At 46.9% G+C, this 17,020-nt stretch overlaps 1 protein-coding gene across 1 annotated transcript; it reads left to right on the forward strand.

Moving 5' to 3' along the window:
• Positions 1-8,566: 8,566 nt before the first annotated feature.
• Positions 8,567-15,893, forward strand: DMRTB1 (DMRT like family B with proline rich C-terminal 1; the record flags this gene model as incomplete). The annotated part of the gene is made up of 6 exons (XM_082612137.1): positions 8,567-9,140; positions 11,334-11,533; positions 11,598-11,655; positions 14,130-14,245; positions 14,303-14,456; positions 15,829-15,893. The coding sequence occupies 6 exons, from the start codon at positions 8,567-8,569 to the stop codon at positions 15,891-15,893; spliced, it is 1,167 nt and encodes a 388-aa protein (XP_082468263.1).
• Between the last annotated feature and the right edge of the window lie 1,127 nt (positions 15,894-17,020).

Below are 17,020 nucleotides of genomic sequence, written 5' to 3' on the forward strand. Positions count from 1 at the left end.
AATCACTGGCTTTGGAGCCAGGCAGCCCTGGGCCCAAATCCTGGCTCGTTGCAACTCTAGCTATGAATCTTATAAAAGATATCTTTCTTGAACCGCAGTTTCTATATCTGTAAACTTCATCCTATTCTTTCCTGAATTTGTAATGAACTTCATATTATTACTAAATTAAATGATAACACAGTGTTTGCAGTGTTATAGGCCCTCAGTGAACGTTAGTTCTTTCCTTCCTGACTTCCACATACTTAAGAGGGTTTCATTATCCCCTGGGGTACCATGTCTCTAAAAATCCCTGATTCAAGGAAGAGAGGTGGCCCACTGGACAGCAGGGGGCACTGGTGCCACTATTCCTCTCTTTCTACCCGCTGCTCTGCATTCCCCCCATCCTCACACCAAAGCAATGAAGCTTTAGTAAACCACCGATCAAAGATGGCTAAACTCTAAACCCACACTTGGTTTTAACTTATCTAAATGTGTCCCACATGCCTGCAATAATGTTCAGGGTGTATCTGGACCATTTTAAATCTTGTACATTTAATTTATAATCCTCCTCTCTCCAGGAGGTTTGTGATGTGCCAGGGGGTCAAATGTTTATTCTTAGAATTATTTAACCCCAATCAACTAATTATTCTGATGAATTGTATACTTTTTCCCCTTTTTTGCCTGACCAGATTGGAAACAATGACAGGCATTTAACTGAGATTTATTTGTAAAACTCCGTCAGATTGGGAATTACGGAGTTCTTTAAATTGTCTCTTAAAATAAATATTTCTGATTTATCTGGCAAGTTAAAGGGGGAAAAGCAACAATCTCCAGACTCATTAAACTCAGTTTAACCATGTTTAAAGAGAATGTTGTGGGAGGTAATAATCCCTATATGTTTGGATGAAAATCGTTCATAACAGATCTTCATGCCTTTTTGTTTGTTTGTTTAAGGAAGTACTCGTGTGAAGCAACATTAGTGCTCCTAGTGGTAATAACTGTTTACCTGTGGTAGGTTCTGGAGAGGGAAGGACATACATCAGTACTTTTTAAGTTTCCAGAGTTCTTAACAATATTAAATTTCCAAAGAACTCCACTGATCAAGCAGCATGTACATAATCTACCTGTGCCCTTTGATTGGAATCTTAGGAGAATCTGATGGACTATGTATCACAGTAATGGTGTAACCTTAGTATATAAAGACACCCTTCTTTCTTTCCAAGTTTACGCAGCAGTTTATTGGTAATTTATAGCTAACAAGATAAATATGAAAATATTCCTATGAAAAGAATGTCAATGCATCTGCAGATTCAAAATACAAACTAGAGCTTTATTAGACTCTTCTAGCTAACATATTCTAGTAGTCAGATAAATATTTCCAATTGTAAAGCATGAGTGTTTTGATCCCATTGGAAAGGCCCGAAATGACAAGGAGTACGTTCAAGTTAGTGAAGGTAATGTAGCCAACATGAGGAAGGGATGTATGAAAGCAGTGTACTCCTCATGACAATGGCAAAACAGCTTGAATTTGAGCTGCTCTTGAAAACCTGGTCTTCAGAAGTGGAAGGAGGATTGAGCAGGCAAATCTCTCTTTCAGAGCTGTCCAATAGAAATATGTGAGACAGGTATGTAACTTAAAAGTTTCTGGTAGCCACATTAAAAAAGTAAAAAACCACATTAAAAAAATTTACCTCAATACATCCAAAAAATCATTATTTCAGTATATAATCTATAAACAATTATTAATGATACATTCTTTTTTTCATACTATGTCTTTGAAATCTGGTGTGTATTTTATTTTCAGCATGTCTTAATTTGGACTAGCCACACTTCAAGTGCTCAATAACCACATGGGGTCATAGCTATGGTACTGGACATCTTGGGTTTAATCTATGCTTAGAGAGCCTGACACCACAAAAAGGTGGTGCAGCTGAATCAAATCTTCTGGTTAGAGGTAGGCTTGGGTAAGCTAGAGGTACTACTTCTTTCTCCTCATTCTCGATTCCCTTGCCCCTTCCTCTTCCTTGACATCACGTAATGCATGCTAACCATGTGCCAGATACTGGTTGCTGTGCTGGATATTCTAAACGCCTTATCTCATTAATCCTGCAAGAATCAGAGATCTTACTTTATAGTTAAAGTAAATGAAATAACTAAATGATGGTACTATAGTGTAGTGGCTAAGATACAGACTTGGAGACTATTCATACAGATTTCTGACACTTCCTGTATACCTTGGGTAAGAAATTTCTTAATTTCTCTAAGCTTCAGTTTTATCATTTGTCAAATGGACAAAATAAATGTACCTCCCTTATAGATGTTGTTCTGTGGTTTAAATGAGGCCACATTTTGCACTTTACATTTTGCATTGCCTGCAAAGCTGTAAGCATACATTAAATCTTAATATCATTAAATGGGATAAATGTGGGAATTTGCAGCAATTATATAAACATTACTACCGCTACTACTACTGACGTGCAAAGAAGTTAAGTGACAATCAAAGTAACACAGCTCATAAGTAATGATCAGGTTCTCAACCCAGTTTCCCTGTCTCTAGAGCAGTATTTCTTGCCATCTGTTTACAGTTATAACATGGACTGAATTTGTACTGATGTTATACATAAAATGAAAAGGTCTTTTGAAAGATAAATTCCTGATGTCTGCTTGCTGTTCTCATAGAAGCAGAATTCAGGGGAAAATACTGGGTGTTTTGTGTTTTTTTTTTTTTTTTGATAAATAGGAATTTACTGTTCTAAGAAACTAGATAAGGAACATACATAGAGAAAGGAAGATTAACTTTTTCTTTGTTCTTTTTTTCTCTCTTTTTTTAAATTGAAGTATAGTTGATTTACAATGTTGTGCTAGTTTCTGGTGTATCCTTTGTTCCTTTTTACTCTGATTTTACTAGGGAACAGTACCCTGTGTATATTGGCATTAAATTCATGCATGTTGTGTTAAAACAAATCTGCATTTTAACAAAGGACAGAGATATTAAAGCTACTAGCCACTTTTTTTTTTTTGGCGGTACGCAGGCCTCTCACTGTTGTGGCCTCTCCCGTTGCAGAGCACAGGCTCCAGACGCACAGGCTCAGCGGCCATGGCTCACGGGTCCAGCCGCTCCGCGGCATTTGGGAACTTCCCGGACCGGGGCATGAACCCATGTCTCCTACATCGGCAGGCGGACTCTCAACCACTGCGCCACCAGGGAAGCCCCTACTAGCCACTTTTAACACTGTACTTATAGGGATATGTCACCCTTTAAGACAAAAAAATTCTTGAAATTTATGGAAATTGGATAGTACTATCAAAAGTACAGGTGATCAGTTATATATACTGTGAAAGTTTCCGTGTGTGTAAAAATACTTTTTTTCCATCAAATTAGCAAGTAAAAACAAAACAAATGTCAGTGCTATTGAGTCTGACTCAGCTAGCAATGCCACTGTGAGCATGCCCTCTCTGCCCAGATGTTGTACTTCTTATCCGCTCCACAGAATTGTTTGTCCCAGTCTTTATCTACACAATCTCTTCAACTGCTTTCTGTTTGATTTCATCTCATTTTTCTTTTCTCTCACTCCTTTGTCTTCCATCACTGCTGCTTTGTGTTTCATCTGTTTAAGATTCCTAGGAGAAGTCATATGAATCGGTCAGGGACCCAGGGTTAGGAGGAACAACCCTGCGTAGCGTAGTGCTAGTCCAGGGCCATGACTGGCCTCAAGTGTGTGCCCCACCTGGAACAACTGCCCCAAAGAAAACCCCACTCAGCTCCATTTTAATCTTGCAATACCTATGTGAGTTCTAGTTACTTACTGTTCCACCTTCTGAAAGAAAAACCAAGGAAGAGACTAGATGTCTGGATATGTGGGTTCTAGTTTGGCCTGGTTCTGCCATGTCATTTCCACTCCTTAGTCTTAGAGAGTGATTCTGAACCGAACTTGGATCTGCTCACCTGCTGTGCAGCAAAGCCAGTTTGCTGGTGAAGGAAAGTACGGTGTTTGTTTATTTATAGGGCGCCAAGCAAGGAGTACAGGCAGCTCATGCTCAAAAGACCTGAACTCCCCGATGGCTTTCAGGGAAGGGCTTTTAGAGGCAACATTTGGGATGAGGGTTGCAGGGGGATGACTTTCTTCTGATTGGTTGGTGGTGAGGTAACAGGGTGGTGTTTCAGGAATCTTAACCATTCACTTTCTGATTCCAACCAGTCTGGGGTCTAGTGCTCCTGCTCAGCTTGTGATCACCATCCTCCACTCGGGTGGGGGTCTTAGTTCCAGTTCCTACAGAATAACTCAAAGCTACATGTCAGATTGTTGCATATATCCCTTGAGGAGGAACTAGGACTCTGTTTTACTGCTGAACTATTGTTTCTTGACTGCTTTTCCTTTGTTTCTGCATTCCCTCACTTTCCTAATTAGTAACTGATTGCATCTGTTCTTTGGAACTCTGGGAAGGCCTAGGAGACGATAAAGCCTTTTCTTTATAAGAAACGGGAGACATGGAGGGGCTATTGTACGCAGGAGGGCCCTGCAGCGTCCTGCTCAGTTTCAGAAGTGACTGCTATAGTTTCCTCTAAGGACTCCCTCCACATGGCTACTGCTCAACCTCTCCATCTCCTCTCCCTCCAGTCTCCTGATCTCACTGTACGATAGCCATGCTGCAGCCTTAAACATGCTGTTCTGTCTGGGACACACCTCTCCTGCTCCTGTACCTGGCTAATTCCTACTCATCCTTTAGGTCTGAGCTCAGGAATCAGCCCCTCAAGGAAATCTTCCTTGACTTCTTGACCCAGATTAGGACCCTCATATGGGTTCCTATAGCATCCTGGGTCTCCCCACCATTCCTCAGCTTTCATCTGGAATTGTTTATTTACTGTCTGGTTTGCCAGCTAGGAAGTATACATAAAGTTAAGGATCCTATCTTTTTATTTACTTCTGTGTCCTTTATGCTTAGCACATAGTTGGCACTCAATGAATACTGGCTATGGGTAAAGAAAAGCAAGTAAGCAGGGCATCCTAGGAATTTTCACCAAGTTGCTACACCTTCATCCTCCTTTGCCCCAACTGTAATGGGGTATGTAACAAGACAAACATTTCTATTAATCACCAATGCTTTCTTGGGGAGAGCACTGTGTTTGCTTACAAGAAATATTGAGCTAGCAGATATATGATTAAGAACATGGACTTTGAGGATAAATTTCCTGGTTCTGAATCATGGCTCTGTCACTTAATGGCTGAAAACCTTGGGCAAGATACCTAACTTCTGTAGGCTTCAGTTTCATCATGTGTAAAATGGGGCTGAAACTAATAGTACCTACCTTAGAGAGTTGTTTTGAGTATTATATGAATAAATACACATAAAGGGCTTAATAATTACTGGCACATACAAACACTTAGTAAGTGCTAGTAGGTATTATTACTGTTATTAAACAATCAGGGATAAGGGGCAAGCTCAAGGAACCAAAGCTGATCCCCAGATTCTGCTTGTCGGGAGAGTAGTCCTGTTCACTCTGGGCTTTCTGTTTTGTATGATGTTTGGGAAAAGCTGGTGGATTCAAGTTGATTTACTGTGCCGGTGAGAAAGGAGATGACTTTGACACTGGCAGGAGAGGGAGGTAAGATTCATTTGTACATTCAACAAATATTTACTGAATGTCTATATTGAACTAGACATAAAGAAAAGTAAGATAGTCACATCCATTACAGAACTCACAAAAATCAAGGAGAGAAAAGCTAGAGAGGCTGGGTACTGGGGTGGGGGTGGGAGGTGGTGGAGATGGGGGTGGGTGGGTGGGGAAACCAGACCAGTTCCTCTCCAGTGGGTGTGGCACAGCAGAGGAGGATCTTGAGAGAAAAGAAACGCTAAGGCAGGATTTTAAAGCATCTGCTGTAGGATGTGTCATGTAAATCCTCCCCTCTATCCCCTACAAAATCTTCAATAAAGTTTTCATTGCTCACTAGAGAGAGCCTGAAGAAGAAGATAGCAGATATCTAGGTTATAGCTGCTGGGGGAAAGATGATATAGGCAAAAAAGCCCTTCCTTGCTCTTGTGTGCTACCAGTGAGGAAACATTATAGTGCATGCAATATTTAATGATTATAAATGATACCCCTGTGTACTGCATAATACAGGGCTCTTTAAAATGAATATGAATTAAACAGTACCAATAGCAATCATATTAACCGAAGAGAAGAGGCATCATTCAAAGTAGGAAATTTGGGACTCCGAGGAAAAAGTAGTCATATCTAAAGCTGGAACTCAGATATGACCATCGACCAGCCCCTTTGTGGTTAACTAGTCAAACTGGTGATTCCCCAGCAACTATAACTTGTCATTTTATAAACTACTGCTTACGATGATGCACACTTTCTTAAACATAACATCCAAAGGTTTAGGTGTGGGGAAGGAAGGGGTCTACTATGTACTTACTGCTCTCATCCTTCTTTGACTTCCAGTTTTTCACTTTTACATCTTACCATCTTTTTAAATAATAATTTAAAGAAGTATATCTATATCTATTTCTATATAGCAGCAGCAGCCTAAGAAGTAATCAGTCATCAACCTAAATAAAACAAAACTATCAATTTGCCTGAATTTCCAAGAGTGAAATAAATAAAGCTCTGTTGGAATTTACCTACACAGATTGAGACTTTGAGGGGAAGAGAGAAATAAACTAGTATTTTTTTTCTTATTTGTTTACTATATAAACCCTGAGGTTTCTGCATCTTATAATGCGACTACTGATTAAAAAGATATATGGTTGTTTATTAATTCAAAGCACTAAGCAAATTCACATCACCTTGGGTAAATTTTGCCCCTAAAGTTATGAAATAAATATGGAAGCATTTTGTCCTTAACAAGGCTAAAAGAAGTTAATTCAAATAGTTGTCTTTGAATAGGATTTTCCCTTAAATCATTAATAGGAAAATGAAGAGAGCTTGGGTGGTCAAGCATGAAATGTAAATGAGAGTAGTTTTCTTGTTTAGGCCTTATCAGCTGGTGTCACCTGATGTTAAAATTTAAATTTGATAATGCAGAAAATGACCTTATAATTTACAGCATAATGAAACACTGCAGCTTATGCCCCAGATTTTTTGACAGTAGTATTGAAAATATGATTTTAAAGTACCATTTTCAATTGACAAGGTTGGTGAAAAAGTTAGACATTCTGAATTGAGTAGAGTCAGAAAAAGAGCTTGCCTGTCCTTGTATCTATGGGACCATATTTTTTCAATCAAAAATTAAGATACAGGGTGTTAGAGCAAAGCAGAGACAAACTTAGATCTCTTTAAATGGATTTAAATTACCAGTGAAATTCCTAAAGGGCCAAATAATACAGGAAGAATATACTTTTTGCCCTCTTATTAAGATAAGGAATATATTTCTTTAAAGCAGAAAAAGATTTTAGAAACCTCTTTTCAGCTTTCCAGTACATAATCAGCCTCAGATTGGCAACCACTTCCTACTGACAGGCAGCTGGTGAGAAACGCAAAATACAGCTGCAACCAGAGGCTCAGGAAGATCAAGGTGGACACCAGGCCTTGGCTCTCAGCTTCTACCATTCTGCTACCCGAAAGAGAGAACTTCAGAGAAAGGGCAGTTAAAAATATACACGTTTTCGCCAGGTATTAACCATAACTACTTCCTTAAAGAAAATGATTGATCCTATGATCATAAGCTTTTCTCTTTCTTTTTTGGACCTAAGGCGGGGGGTGGGGGGAAGACCTCAGGGAGTCACAGATTTCTATAAAACAAAAAAATGAATTAGTTTAGTAGTCTTGGGAAACTATGAAGTTTGTGGCAGCTTTTTAGGTGTCCCGAGATTTGGGTTTTACAGAGGTAACTAAATTCATGGCACAGTTAGGCAATGGTTCAAGCTCATGCTAAAATATCCTAAGTCTATTTTACTTAAAGCATTCTAAGTATGCTTGACTTTGGAAGGCATCAGCAACAGCAATATGCCATTTTCCAGAAATGCATTCCTATACCAATAAGAATCTTAAAAAATGGGAATTACTATAGGGCACACCCTTGAGCAGCTATCACACTGCACTGAGCTCTTGAGAATATTCTGGAAGCATCACTGTAAACGGCTGCTTCCCTGCAAGGGAGATAAATTAAATTCAGCAGAAGCAGCAGCTTTTGGAAGGAGAAACACGGTTTGCCTTTTGGAATGCTTTTCTACCGGAATGGGTTTGTTTATATGTTCCTCTGGAGCTTTAAATCTGTGCACCGTTGAATATCACTCCGCCTTTTTCTGAAACTACGAAATAGCTTCTGTCTGTGGGATGGCGGGAATAGAGAGTTTGGAAATTAAATGCCTAAAACGTCAGATAATCCAGATGACATATATGCAATAGCATTCCATGAAGAACTTATTCAACCCAATCCCTTGCATCTTATTAACCAAGGGATAGAAACTCTCCAAATTTTGCACCCAAAAAAGGGAAAATGCAAGGGTCTTGCTGCAGTTCCTGGGACGCACTGAGAGTCGCTTTGTTACAAGTGTATCAAAAGTCCCCAGCACCAGCGACTCGTGGGGCACTGCTCATCCCTGCTCCACTCGCTCTGCAGCTCCCAGAGGTAGCGGATGTGCTATGAAGGCAGACCTTGCCAAGCTGGCCGACAAGATGCTGCGCAGGTGCTCCCGGTGCCGGAACCATGGCTTCCTGGTGCCCGTCAAGGGCCACGCGGGCAAGTGCCGCTGGAAGCAGTGCACCTGCAAGAAGTGCTACCTGATTACCAAGCGCCATAAGATCATGGCCAAGCAGCAGGTGCACAAGAAGCAGGTCTCCGAGGAGGAGCAGGAGGTGGCCCTGTGTGCTCAGGGGCCCCAGCTGGCCTCCGGGGCCGCGGCCGCTGTCCCGGGCTCAAGCTTCCGCCCGCCGCCTCCACCTGCCGCTTCGGGAGACGCGCAACCGGGCCCAGAGGGCCGCACGGCCGCCTGCTTCCTCGAGAGACCCCCGCGGGGCCCGAGCCCCGGCCTCAGCGCCTTCCAGCCAGTTCTGGGCGGCCGTGGCCACGTAGGGCCGAGCAAACGAGCCGCCGCGGCCATGCCCAGTTCTCTGAGGCCCCAGCTCGGGGCGGAGGCCGCTGGCCGGGGCTGCCCCGGCCGCCTGGAGCTAAGCAGGCCGCTTCAGCCGGTGCTCAGCCCGCCGTTCGCCGACTTCGGTAAGATTCCCGGGCCCTGCGCGGCCTTGCCCTGCTGTTGGTTCCTCTCCGGGCTGCCGCCTCCCCGCTCTCCACGCCGGCGTCCCAGGCCTGCTCGGATCCCGCGGGGAAGGGGTGGGGGTGGGGAAGATGCTTTCTAGAGGTAACCTTGCTTTGGGATACCCTTTTCTGAGTAGGCATTTGGGTTCGGTGCCTTTTTGCAAGAAGGTAAAAGAGAGAAAGGAATGGGTGGTTCTGAGAGCTTTTAACATTTAGCTACAGCTTTTTTCGTTTCCATCCTGAAAGGAAAAAGATGGCCCCCAGTCGACTTAGCTGCCCCTCCCCCTCCACGGAGAGGCCCGAGGACGCCTGACCATACTGCGCTTGCGCGCCTCTTCCCGCCCTTTTCTTGGGCTGGAGGCTCCTCCCCCAGGACGTCCCTGTGGGTGGGCTAGCGCAACAAGACTGCGCCTGCGCACCTTCCCCTCCGTTTCTGTACCCTAGAGGCCCCGCCCCTCAGCCATGCCCTGCCCCAATGGGTCTATCTGTGCAGCCCTTCCAGCTCTTTCCCAGGCGTGGGTGGGTATGCGATCTCTGCTCCCTACAGGAGGACAGTCTATTGAGATGATCTTCGTCGCCTGTTTTTTCTCCCCTCCCTCCAAATGCATAAATTACATTGTTCCCTAGGTCTTGTGGCTTTCACTATTACAATTTCAAGTCACATGTAGATTTGAAGCTTTTTTAAAGGGGCTCTTTTTGGGTGCAGACACGTGTTTTCTTGGTTTTCTCTATGGCAGTGTGGTAGAAAGAGCACAAGTCTGAGTCAGGACGCTGGGGGCCTGCTCACTCTGTAACCCTAGGCAAGCTCCTTCCTTCTGTGGCAGTCTCTCCCCTCTGTATGCTAAGGGTATTGGCCTGATGCTCTCTGAAGCCCGTTTCTGCCTTCTGGGACATTCTAGGAAAATATAGGACCCCAGAGAACTAGATGGGGAAGACAGATCTGAAATAGCAATTCTAGGAGAAGGATACCTTTCCATGGACACAGTGCCTTCCTTCCTTCCTTCCTTCCTTCCTTCCTTCCTTCCTTTCATTTATTTATTTTTGGCTGCATCGGGTCTTCGTTGCCGTGGCCAGGCTTTCTCTAGTTGCAGCGAGTGGGGGCTGCTCTTCGTTGCAGTGCGTGGGCTTATCATTGCTGTGGCTTCTCTTGTTGCGGAGCACGGGCTCAGTAGTTGTGGCATGCGGGCTCTAGAGCGCAGGCTCAGTAGTTGTGGCGCACGGGCTTAGTTGCTCCGCGTCATGTGGGATCTTCCCAGACCAGGGCTCGAACTCGTGTCCCCTGCGTTGGCAGGCGGATTCTTTTTTTTTTTTTTTTTTTTTTTTTTTGCGGCACGCGGGCCTCTCACCGCTGTGGCCTCTCCCATTGCGGAGCACAGGCTCCGGACACACAGGCTCAGCGGCCATGGCTCATGGGCCCAGCTGCTCCGCGGCATGTGGGATCTTCCCGGACCGGGGCACGAACACGTGTCTCCTGCATCGGCAGGCAGACTCCCAACCACTGCGCCACCAGGGAAGCCCTGCAGGCGGATTCTTAACCACTGTGCCACCGGGGAAGCCACACAGTGCCTTTCTTTGTTCCGTCTCTCAAAGAACAGGGACTGAGCCCTGAGTGCTATGTGCCAGACACTAATGATGAAAAGGATGAGTCAGATTCCTTGCCCTCAAGGATCTTGTCCTGGGGAGAGGGACACCACTGATCAAAGAGTCGCACAGATTGGTGTATAGAGCTCTAATAATCAATGGTTTAGCTGTGGTCAGAAGGAAGATTAGGAGCTGAGTACTGAGGATTTCAGGAGGCAAAGTGGGGTCAGGAGAAAAAGCCTTCCAAGCTTAGGGAACAGCATCTGCAGAGGCCCTGAGATGGAGGAGAAAGAAGGAGCTGCTAGATTTTTGGGAACGAGGAGGCTGGAGTGGAGGCAGGAACCAGCCCACGTGGGGCTTCATGGCTGTGCCAAAGGACTTTTCCTAAGAACAGTGAGTGGAACATGGGTGAAGATTTTAAAAAGCAGGGAGGGTCAAAAGCATAATGGATGTGGGAGTTCTCTGTAAATGGATATGAGTATTTATTGTACTGCTACCTTCAGACAGTAATGTGATGCCCTGTTTCCTAGCTCCGTGTGTTTTTAACGCTTCCCTCATTGTGTCCCTTTTCAGGACCCCCTCTGAATGTCAACTCAGATCATGTGGTGGGGTCTGAGTACCTGGAAAGAGAGGCTTCCAAGCTGTACTGCAGCTGCTCCAGCGTGCACCCCTACCACCCGTTCCTGCTGGGCTACCAGGATGCATCCCTTACCCTGGGGCCCCCCCTGCAGCGGGGCTTGTGGCACGTGTCCTACAGCCACTACAGTGGCTTGGTGAGTCCCATCCCTGACTCTTCGAGGTCCCTCCTTACCCCAGTTACCCTGGCTGCTTTTACAGACCCTCAGTCCCAGGAAGCCAGCCATTGTGCCCACTCTGTACCAGGCCCTGGGCACTGGTCGGAAGGATACAGCATTGACCTTGTACTGTGTGTGCCTCTGGGAATGCACGTGTGTAGCCAAGTCTGTACACATGTAGACAAGTCAGGGCTGTGGCGTGGGTTAAAAGGCTCCGGGAGCTCAGGCAAGAAGGAATACAGACACATTTCAGATGAGCCTGAGGAACCACCACACAGTAACACTGAGTGACCACCAGCCTTGACCCATGGAATGCCAGTGCTAGAAGGGCCCTTCATTTTGCTGGGTACCAGAAAGGAAATATCACTTTCCTGGAGCCACACATTTGAGGGTAGAGCCAGGAGCAGACGTAGGTCCCCTGCCCCAAAGGTACATCCCACTGGAGACGACAGAGGGCTTTCAGAAGGAAGTAGCATTTAAGCTTAGTCATGAAAAATATGGAAACCTTCCCCAAACACCTGTCACTTTAGGAGATATTTGTTGAAAGAATGGATGAAATTTACTCCTTTTATAAGATCAGTGGTTGACTACTAACTGGTGTGCTTTTGAGCCTGGAGTTTTGAATGCTGGATGTGTAAAAGAGCTGTTGTGTGAGATACGGGTGGGGGGACCAGGTTTTGTGGCCTTGGTTACCAGCTCCTTCCACCCTTCTCCCTTTTGGCAACCACTGAGGGCCATCAGGACTGCAGGATAGTGAGAGGCCTGGGTGACCAGTCCTGACTTTGACCCCATAAGGCTGGACCTGTGGGGGAGGCTGGCTCAGACACAGTTCAAGTTCATGGAAATGTAGACCACTGTTACCTTTATTCTCTCCCTCAGAGCTACAAGCCTAATGCTGGGTGTTACAGAGATGTTTCCCTTGGGTGGAGGGTGGAGAAGATTGAGTAGAGAGTAGGCTTCTTTGGTTTAATGTGGGAAGTGAGTAAGAGAAAGGATAAAAGCTTGGCATTTACATAATGAGGTCATTAGCCACAGGTCATTAGCCAGTTCAGTGGGATTCCAGCTGTGACCAGGCAGGTCAGGCACGCAGGGGCTGGATCCCCACTCCTGCTTCACCTCAGCAGCATCTCCTCTGTCTGTTCCAGATCTTTTAAAGTTTATTTAGAAATCATTTTCCATTCATTCAAGGGGGTGTTCAGGTTGGAACACCCCTGGTCTTGATAATTTCCAGAGTGCCTACTGGCCCTTATGTCAGCCCTCGAGGTGAATGTTATTTCATTGTAGGGCAGAGGACGAAGGCTCCAAGAAGTTATGTGTTTGTCCAGGGTCACAGGACTGGGGAGCGAGGGACTAGGATTCAGATTACACAGCTGGTCAGTGACAGAGCCAGGACAGAGGCAGAGAAAACATGGCCCTTGACTCTCGCCACGCCTGCCCTGCCTGAAATTTGGGGGTACCGGCCACCCCATTGCAGCCCAGAGAGAGCACGGGCGTCTCTAGCCTCCACACAAAGAGAGGGACCTTGGCCAAATGGAGCACACACCCACCGTCTGCTCACACAGAAGCCTGGGGCCTGGCATCCGGGGCAGGGCTCTGATTGACAGGCCTGCCAGACGGCCTTTGTTAGGAGTGTGATCTCAGTTGGTTTATCTGGGCCTGAGCTGCCACCACAAGCCCCAGGCAGGAGCTGTGATCCAGGGAGAGACTCCGCTGAGCAGCTTGGAATTAAAGCACTAATAATCCCCCTTCCCACCCCCTTCACGTCTGGATAGAGGATCAGGCATTTATTTGTGAAGCTGTTTCGAACCCAAGAGCCTATGAATTGTTTCATCCTTGTCCTGCTGGCCCCTGCTCAGCCTCCTAGATACGCCCCGAGCCACCTTCCCCCTTCTCTTCCTGTCCTGCCCCACCTGCTACTTCTTTGCTTCCTCTTTTCTCTTCCCACAAAAGAGCACAGGCCTGGAATTGCACAGACCTAAAGACCAATCCTACCTCCGCTGTTTACTGGCCACATGGCCTGAGGATGTCACCTAACCTCTGAGGACCTTGCTTGGGTTCTTAATCTGTACAATGGGGGTAAGAGTCCTATCTCATAGGGCCATTGATAGATTCCAGCAATAAGGTGTGAATGCTTATAACAGAAGGGCTGAACAGAAATACAGAAGGGCTGAAGCCACTTTGCTGAGGTCACCCAGCTGCTCTTGCCTCAGTAACGGCTGCACAACACTGTCCGGTTAGAAGGGGGACACCCCCCAGGCCCAGCGACCCTGGAGTCTGAGTCATTACATGTGCAGAAGGTGGGACCACACGTAGTCGGGATGCATGCAGACCCTTCTGCATGGCAAAGCAGTGGGGTCAGGCCGACTTGGGATTCAGTTCTGCCTCTGCCACTCACCAGCTCTGTGGCCCTGGGCCTGTACCTTCATCTCACTGATGCAGTTTTTGGTCACCAGAGTGAGGACAGTAATAGAACCTCCCTCCTAGGGTCGTAAGGATGGAAGGAGGTTGTGGACCTATGCAAGTGCGCCTGCTCCCGGGCTTATCTGAGGTGTGCCTGTGTTTCTTCTTGCCTCAGTCATCTGGCAGGTGCTTGCCGAGCAGCCTGTTCCGGGCGCCCTGTGCCCTGGTGTCTGGGCCACGGAGGTGAATCTGCCCCACGGGGAGCCCCCCGTTCAGGAGAATGAACGTTGGGTCGGCCCTTCTGGCCAACCCTCCCCGCTCTGGCTCTCTGCTGTGTGCGCCCCACAGGTGGAGGAGCCAGTGGAAGTCCAGTCCCGCTACTCCCTGCTGCCGCGGCCACCCCAGTTTCCCCCGCGGTGCCTCTCCATGCTCCACTTCCTGCCCCTGCCACCCCTGTCGTCCTCGCTGTCCATCGTGTCTGCCGCGGACGAGGAGAACACTGGTGAGTGAGCCCCCATCTTCCAGCTGCCGGGGGGCCAGGGAGACTTTCTGGAGGAAGGGGGCCCTACTGTGAAGTGGACGTGCAGAGAAGGGAAATGGCGAACAGAATTTTAAATGTGCTGGGCCCTAGGTAAGCTCTTCCTTGCACCCCTCCCTAAATTCCATCCGTGAGCATCTAGGGGAGGTGGGTCCCCATTCTCAGGTGAGGAAACCGACAGAACCCTGAGAAGTTCTCCTATATGTCCGTGGCAGAGCTCAGATTTCAACAGAATTCTCTGCCTGGCTCCAGGTCCAATGCTAATTTCCTCACCTTGGCAGTGCCCGTGGGCAGAGACTTGGAGGATGGCACGCATGTGGTGTGTTCAGACGACCAGAGGTGCCAGGCCTCTCTGGTTGGGGAAACAGCACGTGCTAAGCCTGGAGCAGCAGCTGGAGCCAGTTTGGGAGCTGGTGGGGATGATTCCTCTCCCCCAGGCCACTCTGGAGAGAACCTGCCCTTCACAGCTCTGCCACTGGTGCACTTGGTGATCTTGGGCACTCACACCCTCCTCTAGACCTCAGTCTTTTCACCTGTAAAATGGGCCCTGTCACAGGGTTACTGTGAGGGTCAACTGCAACTCTGGATGTGAAAATGCTTTGGGTTTTCTTTTGAGGGCCCTTGCAGCTTTAAAGGTTCTAGGATTTTTTTTTTTTTTTTTTTTTTACCCTTTCCATCCTCCCCTGAGGCTCCACAGGAAAAGAAACTGAGGCCTCTTGTACACTTGCTGTGTGTGCAACACCTAAATCTGTTAGCTGGGGAGATGGTGCAGTGTGGCTTGAAGTACACTGGCCCTGGTGCCGCACAGCTTGGGTATAAGTCCTGACTCCAGCGCTTGCCAACGGTATGACCTCGGGCACGTTAATTCACTCCTTCGTGCCTCAGTTTCAGTATCTGCACAAGCGGACTAATAAGGGTCCCTTACTTCATGAGGCCATCCTGAAGATGGCTGAAATGATGAAGGCGGTAGTAAGTAAAAGTTAGTTCTCATTTACTGTTTCACCTAATCCCCTGATGCTGCAAAGTATGGCATCATCTCCTTTGACAGAAGGAGCAGGTGAGGAGAAGGAGAAGCTGAGGTTCACAGCTGGGAGTAGCTTGCTTCCTCCCACCCAGCTTGTGACAAGCAGAGCTGGAGTTTGAACTTGAGTCTGTATCATGTGGCCAGGGCTAGAATTCCAGTGTCCTGACTCCTAGCAAATTAAAGGTGGCAGTGGGAATAACTAATTCTCCGTAGGGACTGGGAATGATGAGAATGCCTTAGAGAAAACTTACATCTGAAAACAGGTAATTTTCCCTCTTGCTAAATCCAGCCCCTCTTCTCTGTCCTTCACAGATGACCAGGATGCGGAGGGGCCGTGTGAGCCCAGCCAGCCTTCGTCCCAGGAGCAGTCCGACTAGGCCCAGGCCCTCAGGCCAGCAGAGTGGGGCCTTGGGGGTGTTAACAGCAATGATTTTCTTGTCTCTGTTAAGTGATGTGTAGGGAGGAAAGATAGTGATAGGCGTAAGACGGCAGTTAATTCCCATTTCAAGATTAGAGGAAGGAAGGTGATTGCTAAAGTTCTCTCAGTCCTGAGATAACAGGGGTTGAAAAGGAGCTTGGAGGATGAAGTCACCAGGGCAGAGCCAGGGCTGTAAGGAGTGGGGGACTGGTGGAAGCTCACGTTAAGGAACGAATTTCACCATCTCTGGGTTGTGCTGCTGTTATCAGGCTCAAATCAAAGGCAGAGGCAGCCTTTGATTTCCTCAGGTCCCATTCCAGGACAGGAGGCATCATCTACTTCAGCCTTCTGATTCCGCTGCCTCTGCCTGGTCCCCAGCTGGGGGCCACACAGACATCAGGCATCCAGCATCATCTACTTCAGCCTTCTGATTCCGCTGCCTCTGCCTGGTCCCCAGCTGGGGGCCACACAGACATCAGGCATCCAGCACATCCTGGTGGATGGCGCAAGCAGCCAGGACCAGGGTGCTGACAGCAGGTTCTGCAGCATCCTTCCTTGCTGCTGTGTCCCCCACGTTCAGCCTGGCCACTGCCCCTCGCCCCTTCTCCAGGGGCCTTTACTATAAGCATTCTGGCCGCTAGGGCTGCTTCACTTGTCCTCCGTGAAGTTTAAGCCATTATAGGCATCATTTCTGGTTTAAAAAAATCTATTAAAGTTTGACTATTTGGTGTTTTTATAGTGATTGCCAGCTTTAAAAAGTAGTCTGTTCATAAGCGCTGATGCAGTTCTCAGAGAATAGGACGGTTCTTCCACATCACCTGTGGCACCAGCAGTTTCTTCTCTGGGAACAGTTGACTATTGAAATAAAATCAGCAGTAGAAATCCTTGTGGAAAGTTTATCATCTCTTTAAATCTTTGTGGAAGGCAGCATTGGGTAGGGGAGTCGGGAGCTGGGGTTCGTGGCCTGTTGGCCTGCTCTTTCTATGTAGTTAGGCAAGGCCCTTCCTTTACTTCAGTTACCAAGTGAGAGCCTTGGACCAGGCTAGTAGGTTTTTTACTCTCAGTATTGTTGTTATTTTAAGCAGT

This window comes from Mesoplodon mirus (assembly GCF_964341445.2).
Source record: "Mesoplodon mirus genome assembly, chromosome: 3".
In the NCBI taxonomy this organism is placed as follows: domain Eukaryota; kingdom Metazoa; phylum Chordata; class Mammalia; order Artiodactyla; family Ziphiidae; genus Mesoplodon; species Mesoplodon mirus.